This window comes from Nicotiana tabacum, chromosome 3 (assembly GCF_000715075.1).
Source record: "Nicotiana tabacum cultivar K326 chromosome 3, ASM71507v2, whole genome shotgun sequence".
Classification (NCBI taxonomy): domain Eukaryota; kingdom Viridiplantae; phylum Streptophyta; class Magnoliopsida; order Solanales; family Solanaceae; genus Nicotiana; species Nicotiana tabacum.
Genome location: NC_134082.1, coordinates 165595791 through 165605000, shown reverse-complemented (window position 1 = coordinate 165605000; position 9210 = coordinate 165595791). Strand labels below are relative to the sequence as shown.

The window sequence follows — 9210 nt, the reverse complement described above, 5'->3', positions numbered from 1 at the left end:
ATTACTAAAGTTGTATTGATAGACCAAGTTAAAAAATTGACAGTTCTGATCCGAAGGAGAAGTCTCCCTCCCTCCACCACACCACCCTTACATTAGGAAATTATCTCTCATTTCTTTCACAGTAGATTTGTACCTTCCATTACTTAAAAGATGATGAGTGCAAAAGTATATATATATCCAATTCCCTCTGTTATGTGTGCATATAGTGTGAAGGAGAGTCTTGACCTAATTAGTAAAGTTTTTATCATGTGACTAGGAGGTTACGAGTTCGAGCCGTAGATACTGTTTCTTGTAAAATTGTAGGATAAGTCTGTGTACAATAGCCTCGCGCATAGCAGAAGCTTAGTGCACCAGGCTGAATTTACTGTGGAAGAACCCTTCCCCAAACAAATTCACTGGAATCCGATGCCATTCACAAATATAAAAAGCAAAAGTGACCGCCCAAACCACCTCAAGTCTCATTTTTCTATGCCTTGGGAGGAGTGTTTCTTCTCTTTTATGAAGGCTGGTCTCTCAAGTGTCGCCTCTCATATTATATGTACACCTAATTAAGAGATCTTACAAGAAAAAGAAGTGCACAAATGAACACATATTGGTCCTTCAGAAAAATGTCCATGGAAAGAAACCATTCTTTTCAGCACCATCCCAAGGCATTCCATGTATTGGGACCTCGCCATATTTCTTCTCCTGGTTGGAGAGAACTCATCAGCTCCAGTTGGTTAGTTACCATTTTTCCTTGATTTCTTCGTTCCGCTCTGAATTCCTTGTACTACTAATAATGATGTCTTTATTAAACTAACGTGCAGGAAAGATGAAAGCTACAAAAGAATAGTGATGGCCTGCTTTGTACAAGCAGTATACTTGCTTGAACTTGACAGGCAAGAAAATAGGAACATAGAAACTGCTCTTGCATCACAGTGGTGGACACCTTTTAAGTACAAACTAGTTGAAGTCCTTGTAGATGAAAGAGATGGCTCCATATTTGCTGCAGTTTTGGAGTGGGATCAAGCGGCAGCGTTGGCTGATTTTATACCTATAAGACCAACCGGTGCACCAAAGTCTGTATTAGCCATCAGAGGAACACTTTTGAGAAACCCCACAATAAGGAGAGATATCGAGGATGATCTACGTTACCTAACATGGGAAAGTCTCAAAGGATCCTTGAGGTTTGACAGGGTTTTAACCGGTATAAAATCAATCATCAATATTCAAGGAAGCAAGAATGTGGCCATCACAGGGCACTCGTTAGGAGCTGGCTTTGCTCTCGAGGTATAGAAGGCGTTAGCTGCAGATGGAACTTATATAGAGGCACATCTTTTCAATCCACCATCTGTTTCATTGGCCATGAGTTTGAGAATCTTGGGTGGGAAAGCTGGATTTGTATGGAAAAGGTTCAAATCAATGCTTCTTTCTAATTCACAGAATCTAGAAGCTACAGAATCAAGAATAACTTCAGAACTTAAGCAAATGCTGCCTATGCCTTATTTATATGTTAATACAAGTGACTACATCTGCTACTACTATAATTACCCGGATGGAGGACAGAACAATATGTTCAATGGTAACAAGGAGAAAGAAGCAAAACATGGAAACAGGCAAACTGGAGTAAAGGTTTTTGTGGTGTCAAAAGGAAAGCAGAGGTTTCTTGAGGCACATAGGCTGCAGCAATGGTGGTCTGATGACTTGGAACTCCAAATGGCTCTGAATAATAGCATGCTGATAAGTAGACAGCTCAACTCCTTGTTCGCCATTAATTCAAGCTCCTAAACAAACTCAAGGCTAGAGTCTTTAAATGGAATTCTCAGCCCTTGACAGTTTTTCTTCAAATTATCTTCCAAAAGTGGATAGAGGACAACAAATGTATTTCTACCATTAGGTTCATAGTGATATGGCTTGTGTACTTGCATTTGGACTGGTAAAGACTGAAATGTTAAATTACAAGACTGTAAGGCTTGAGATTCTGCGTTGACTTATGAATGAATTGATTAACCACCTATACATTTTGACTTGCTAAACCATATCTGAAAACTTTAGAAAATTTAACAGCATAGCAATTTCTTCTTGTTTATCATCACCCAAAAAACAGCAGGTGTCTTTTTTTGATTAAGTACATGATGGGGCCAAGCATATTTGCACCAAATGACATTAAAAATAGATGTTTTGCACATTCAACTACTAAGCAAGTATTTGTAAAAAGAAAAAATGGAGAAATGCAGTGTCAAGTCAAAACCAGGTTAAAACATGCACAGATGACAGAACAATCAATCTGATTCAGCAATCTGTTTGGCCTGTCAAGATAAGAGCACTACTCGTTGCGGCTTAGTTTAACATAATGTGGGTGTTTCTGTATTAAAGTTTAGGAAATTCATCTTTCACTTCAGCAGAACAAGCTATCAGCTACTTGAGGCTTTCTCTACCATTGGATATTTTTTCTAGGAAATAATTTTTACTTATTCCAGAACCTAAAGAAAATAGAGAATATAATAAAGTAAATTCACTCAATTGATCCTCTTTTCCTCTTAAACGTGTTCGAAGAGATGTACTAGTACAAGATTTCCCTCTGTCTTCTTGATCATATTGCCCTTATTTCTCAATCTAATTGGTGTACGATAAACTCAACTAATCAAAGCCTAGATAAAAGCACCAATAATTACTTAATTTGCAACAATACTTAAATCCTTGCATCTCTTGTGTGTTTTAAAAAAATAAATAAATCATGAAACCCTTTTTGTAACAATTTTCAAAAGAAAGAAGAGTAGAGATATCTTATAACTCCAAAAACATTGAGAAAATAGCAGAAACAAATAACATTGCTCTACTTCCAAATCAAATTGGTCTGTCTACTATACTAGAAAAAATCACTCAATTCCTTCATTTCGAATACTACAATGTAAACCAACATAGTAGTTACTTTTAGTTTATATGCAGAAGGGTAGGGATTAAATAAGCGAAAGGGTTAATCACTATTCTTGTCATGGCCCAAGCTTAGCCTCTCGAAGCGAACCCATTTAAGATAAATTTTAGAAAGGAAAACCATATTCAAATAATAATGGAGTATTTAATTAAAGAAGCTTTGTGTTGTTCTTAAAATTACTTTTAGAAAGGAAAAATAGATATCCAAACTAATAGCTTGTTTGGTCAAGCTTTTTTTTTTTTGCAAAAAATATATATATTTTTTTTGCCAAAAGCACTTTTGACAAAAATTTGAGGTGTTTGGCCAAGCTTTTGGAAGGAAAAAAGTGTTTTTGAGGATAAGCAGAAACAGTTTTGGAGAAGCAAAAAAAAGTAACTTCTTTTCAAAAATACTTTTTTGAGATGCACTTTTGAGAAAAATATACTTAGAAACATTTTTTTAAAACTTGACCAAACACTAATTGCTGCTCAGAAGTATTTTTCAAACTAATTAGCCAAACATAAATTATTTTTTGTCAAAAGTACTTTTAAAAAAAAAATAATTCTCAGAAGATTAAACGGGTTATAAGGCGTATAATTTTAAAAAAAAATTCAGAGTTGGTATTGGACGACTTGCCGTGTCCTTAATTCCGGACACAGAAGACAATTTGGTCGTACAAAAATGCAGAGTACTCTATTTTTCCTCAAATCGAGACAAAGATTGCAGATATTGCATTAATTTAGGTACTTTCGACTATTACATTCTTAAACAAACATTAACTGGAATATCCCAATATAATCCAGACAAGTGTTCTTGATTTTTTTTAAGCCCTCAAAACCCTACTAGGCTGTTGGTCGTACGTCCATTTCACAAAAGCATTCATCGTTTTCAACCTCCGGCCACTTCCCAGCTGAGATGCCGCCAGCTAAAGGCAAAGGAAATGGGAAGAAGAAAGGGAAAGGGAAAGGGAATTCTAAGAAAACAAAGAGCAGAGCTCCAGACCCAACATGCAACTGCATTTTCCCAAGAGAAATCATCTCTAATATCCTTTCTCGTCTCCCTGTAAATTCCCTTTTACGGTTCAGGTGCGTTTGCAAGCCATGGCGGAACCTCATTTCTAAACCAAACTTCATCGCCGCCCATTCCAGCCACTCCTCTGCTTTACAGCGCAGCGGTTCATCCATTCTTCTACACACCCGCCATTACGAGACCTCTGATCATGTAGTCTCATTATACAACCCACTTGAAGAATCAGTTGTGGAACTGGACAGCCCGCATCCTTGCTTCTTTCCTCATACGGTCGTTTTGGGTCCTATCAATGGCATTGTCTGCCTTTTTCAGAAAGCTTCGGGTGATGTTATTACCCTTTGGAACCCAGCTATGAGGCAGTCCAAGATGGTGCCCCTTTTGGGGAACAAGCCCGATAAGAGAATGAACTGTTGGGTATCCATTGGATTGGCCTTTGATCCCCAAGAGAATGATATCTTGATATTGAGAATCTTTTGTGTCGCGCCATCATCTACAGTCCCCAACCATGTGGAAATGTATTCAACCAAGAGTTTCAGATGGAAGAAACTGAAATGTGACCTGGTTTGTAATATTATTTCCTATACTTGCCTCGCGATAGTTAAAGGGGTTCCTTATTGGTTGGCTCTTATAACTGATGAATTTGGGTTGCGTACGGTGTTGGTGCGCTTTGATGTGGGTAAAAAAGTATTAGAGAAGTTACCTATGCCAGGAATCGGAGAGGTGGTGCATCAACGTTTTGTGGCCATAGATGATTCTATTGGTTTGTTAACTCGGGAGGAAAGAGACGAATGTTATATTAGTGTTTGGGTAATGGATGAAGAAGATGGTTGGAGTAAGAAATGCAAGGTTGGACCGATATTCGGGTTTGACAGAATTGTGGGCTGTTTGAGGAATGGTGACATTGTTGTTGAGAATGAAAATGGACTGTTGTTATTTGATCCAGTGACTAGTTCAGTTAAAGCCAAACTGAGTGTTGATAATGCTGAGAAGGGTTCATATGAGATTTCCAACTATTTGGAGAGCCTACTTCTGATCGGAGGGATGCTACCAGTTAAGAAGCAAGCTAAAGATAAATTGGCACGCCAAAACCTCATAAGGTTCGGTGATTGCGTTATAACTACTATATCTTGCTCTGTGTTGATTGTCCACATGTTGTCATTGCTTCAGACGTTTTCTTATCTTATGTGCACATGTATGTGTTATACAGGCACTTGGTGAACTAAGCACATTGACTCTGATGCATTAATTTACTATGAGAACTTACTCTATTGATTACTTTAGTTAATTCTGTATTTCTATTTCTATGCAATTGGTTGAGATGCTTGTGCGTTGCTGCTGTTTCTAGCTTCTTTCCATAGCATTAGTTCATCATATGTACCTGTGGGTTGTAACAAACTGCTCTGTTGACTAGTTGAGATACACACAAGCTTGACCGGATATCACCTTTATTAAGAAAACATTGGTCCAAAGAGTTCTATTGATCTTGTGGAAGATTCTTGGTTTTAAAAATAAAAGGATAAACATATATTGAGAATTGTATTCCCTGGTCTTAAGTTGAACCTGGAAGCCAACAGTAGGTCTTTTTGTCACAGAAAATTAGTGATACCATATTGATTTCCAGAAACTGTAGAGCTATGATACCTTTTAAAAATTTTAGCGAGGGAAACTTAGAAAATCTCTAATCTTTTAGTCTTCTTGTTTTTGGAAGTGTTCACCATTATTTGATCCTTGACAGAGTGAGTAGTAAGACGAGACAATTGTTTTTCCAGTTATTCAATAGCAAGATACTTGCAGTTATTCATTTGACAACATCAAGACTATATGGAATAGCTACTCTCCTTGAATGCCCCTTTTTTCCCTCCCTCTTTACCGATGAAAGTATTAGAAGTTTCATTGTAATTATACAACTCTTGGTTTCCTCCTTGGTTAATTTCTGTAGCAATATTTGATCAATGAATTGAATTGTCATGATTTTAGCATCTGTTGACATATATATACTGTATAGTGTGGAGTATATTAAGTGATGCCAGGGACTGTACGAAAGGTGCTTCTAGGATGAAAATGATTAAGAGAAGGAGAGCATGGAAGTAGCTCCTTTAGTACGATGGGCCAATATGGAAAGAGAGATAGAGATGTTTGATGGAGTGCAAATTTTTTTTGTACAGATTAGTGGAACATTTTTGTTCTTCCTATATTCTTGGAGTACTTCTAGTATTCTAGTTAGCGTTGATGACTGGATGCTGCTATTCGTAAAGAAACATGCTTTCTTGTAGGAGTTTTAGTAACTATTTTTGTTCTTCAGATATTCTTGGAGTATTTCTAATATTCCAGTTAGTGTTGATGCTATCAGTGAAGAAATATGCTTTCTTTTAGGATTTCTACCTTTTTCATACATCTTCTATGTTGGATTTTCCCCCTAAATCAATAAAATTTAACTCATTAAGGATATTATAAGAAACTTACAAACATTTTTTCTATGCAGGGATTGCCTTGACTTTGTAGAGACAAGCCTCTCGTGAACTTGGCTATCTGGTTTGCACGAAGATGCCTTGTTTTCCCCCTTTTTGCTAACCTGAGAGATGGCACGAAAAAACTTTTGACGTCTTTTTAGTTGGGAGATAGCATGTATGCAGTTTCTGGTCTGTTTTACAACCCCTTGATGTTTACAGTAGAAGGGTCTAATTCTGATAATCTAACTAGTTGATCAGATTGTTAACCAATTTCTGTCGCTCATTGCACTTATCAACTGTTACTTTTTTAATCTATGGTGTATTCATGTTTGTGGTGTAATACTTTTGGAGTTTTCTTTCCCTTCATAACATCTCTCTTTATGTTCCCTTTTGATTTTTTCACTCAATTTCTGTCCTTCCCTTAGGCAGTTCTTTTTGGTTAGAAGTTTTAATGGCTCTCAATAATAGCATGCTGATAGGTAGGCAGCTCAGCTCACATCTTTCTGCAAAAGGTTCAGTGTGCATTTCTATTGAACAGATTATGTTAATGAAATATATATATATACTACAAACTCTTGCGTTTACCTGGAAGTTGGCACCAATCCCATACAAGATTTATTTGATCTACCCTTGCTACCTGAACCTACAAGTAGGATAAATCACAATTCAAGCTCAAATATTCGGGGTTAAAATAGTATATTCTAATCATCGGTCACAAATTACTGCAATTACTGTCCTAATTGGTCTAATCTCTCATTATTCAATCTAAACACATAGTACTTTATTTCTCTTTTCCAAGCTCAATTCGAGATTATACAGGCAATTCTAATTGGAAGTCACCCAATTAAAATCAATGAAGCACAAGATTGAATAAGTAATTAAAAATCCAATCACAAATAAGCAAAGAGCTTAATTAACCTCTCTAAGCTATGGGATGTGATAGGCACTGCAAGAGCTTAATTAACCTCTCTAAGCTAACCCATTCAACACTCAATATCACTATCACTCTACCTAATCATGTAAACTAAAATTCCAGTATGCACTCTAATTTCATATAAGCGTACATTCCACAAAACTTTGAATGGCCAATCACTTATGAAAAGACTTTTGGAAAGGAAAACCTTATTCAAAGGGTGCTTATTTATTTAACGGAAAAGGTCCAAAAATATCCTTAAACTATTCGAAATAGCTTAAAAATATCCTCCGTTTATTTTTTGTGCCAAAAATATCCTTGCCGTCTATGTTTTGGCCCCAAAAAGCCCCTAAACTATTAGTTTTGCCATTGAAACTGACATGGCAGTCCAACTGGATTAGAATTGCTTACATGGTCGTCCACCTAAGTAATCCATATGTGAAAATTATTTTTTCGGAATTTTTTTTCAGAAATTTTTAATAAAATACAAAATCAACATTTATTTTGGAAAAAGTAAAAAATTTCGAAAAAAAATATTTATTTCGGAATTTTTTAATTAAAATACAAAATCAACACTTATTCCGAAAAAAGTAAAAAATTACGAAAAAATTATTCTTGATTGGGGTTTATGATTTGATTAAAAAACTCCATTATTCTCTTTTGTGAATTTATGATTATAGATATCTAGAATTCATATAACCGACCCCAACTTGTTTAGGATTAAGAAATTGACGTCTTTGTTGTTGTACAAATAAAGTTTTAATTTTTTTTTCTTGTAAACGTTGTGTGTTATATTTTTTTTTTGGAGCTAAAGAATGGAGTTGAAATTATATAGGGATAATGTTCCAAGACATAACTACTCTATTACTGGATTCAAAAGCATTCAAAGACATAACTCTGAAATTCATAAAAGAGAACAATGGAGTTTTTTTAATCAAATCATAAACCCCAATCAAGAATAATTTTTTCGTAATTTTTTTACTTTTTTGGAATATGTGTTGATTTTGTATTTTAATTAAAAAAATTCCGAAATAAATATTTTTTCCGAGATTTTTGACTTTTTTCAAAATAAATGTTGATTTTATATTTTATTAAAAAGTTCTGGAAAAATAAAAAAAATTGAAAAAATAATTTTCACATATGGATTGCTTAGGTGGACGACCATGTAAGCAATTCTAACCGAGTTGGACTGTCATGTCAGTTTTATGTCAAAATTAACGGTTGAGGGACATTTTTGGGCCAAAACATAAACGACAGGGACATTTTTGGTACAAAAAACAAACGGAGAATATTTTTGAGCTATTTCGAATAGTTCAAGGATATTTTTGGACCTTTTCCGTTTATTTAAAGAAGCTTTGTGTTGTTTTTAAAATTACTTAAGAGCCCATTTAGACATAAGAAATTTTTCATTTTTTTTTGAATTTTTTTTCATTTGGTCATAAAAATTTTAATTTTTACTTGAAGATACACTTTAGGATTTTTCGAAAAACTACAAAAAAACTATTTTTCAAAATTTTCACTCAGATCACTCACAAAACTTCAAAAAATAACCCAAAATTATATTCATATCCAAACACAACTCTACTTTTCAAATACTTTTTTCATTTCTTTTTTTTGAAATTTTATAATTCTTATGTCCAAACACCCACTTAGAAAGAAAAAGAAGATATCCGGACTACGTCTTACAAAAAAATCCAAAATTGGTTTTAAAACCTTTTTTCCGAGCTGATGCCGAAATGGATGCCGCGTCCCAAATTCTGGGCACAAAAGTCAAATTGGTGGAAGAGAATGTACTATTTGTCCTCAAATCGAGACAAGGTACAGAAGCAGTTTTGGAGAAGCAGAAAAAAATAATTTCTCTCCAAAAGCATTTTTGAAAAAAATATACTTAGAAATAATTTTTAAAAGTTTTGCCAAACACTAAC

General features: G+C 34.9%; 3 protein-coding genes across 3 annotated transcripts; all 3 read left to right on the top strand.

The window, feature by feature from the left end:
- Positions 1–452: 452 nt before the first annotated feature.
- On the top strand, positions 453–1912 carry LOC107769741 (GDSL esterase/lipase At4g10955-like). Its single transcript, XM_075241820.1, has 2 exons — positions 453–718; positions 807–1912. Exons 1-2 carry the CDS (start codon positions 582–584, stop codon positions 1273–1275), a joined length of 606 nt encoding a protein of 201 aa, XP_075097921.1. The 5' UTR covers positions 453–581; the 3' UTR covers positions 1276–1912.
- On the top strand, positions 1345–1767 carry LOC142177936 (uncharacterized). The gene has a single exon (XM_075247007.1). The coding sequence runs from the start codon at positions 1345–1347 to the stop codon at positions 1765–1767; it is 423 nt and encodes a 140-aa protein (XP_075103108.1).
- A 1698-nt stretch (positions 1913–3610) lies between the features above and the next one.
- On the top strand, positions 3611–6712 carry LOC107769740 (putative F-box protein At3g10240). Its single transcript, XM_016588980.2, has 2 exons — positions 3611–5019; positions 6405–6712. Exons 1-2 carry the CDS (start codon positions 3809–3811, stop codon positions 6439–6441), a joined length of 1248 nt encoding a protein of 415 aa, XP_016444466.1. The 5' UTR covers positions 3611–3808; the 3' UTR covers positions 6442–6712.
- The last annotated feature ends 2498 nt before the right edge of the window (positions 6713–9210 follow it).

Excerpts from the sequence above, each read along its gene's own strand:
- LOC107769740 (XM_016588980.2), top strand. The coding sequence starts at position 3,809 with ATGCCGCCAGCTAAAGGCAAAGGAAATGGGAAGAAGAAAGGGAAAGGG. Across the intron at positions 5,020-6,404 it reads GCACGCCAAAACCTCATAAG|GGATTGCCTTGACTTTGTAG; the intron begins GTTCGGTGATTG and ends TTTTCTATGCAG.
- LOC142177936 (XM_075247007.1), top strand. The coding sequence starts at position 1,345 with ATGAGTTTGAGAATCTTGGGTGGGAAAGCTGGATTTGTATGGAAAAGG.
- LOC107769741 (XM_075241820.1), top strand. The coding sequence starts at position 582 with ATGAACACATATTGGTCCTTCAGAAAAATGTCCATGGAAAGAAACCAT. Across the intron at positions 719-806 it reads GAACTCATCAGCTCCAGTTG|GAAAGATGAAAGCTACAAAA; the intron begins GTTAGTTACCAT and ends ACTAACGTGCAG.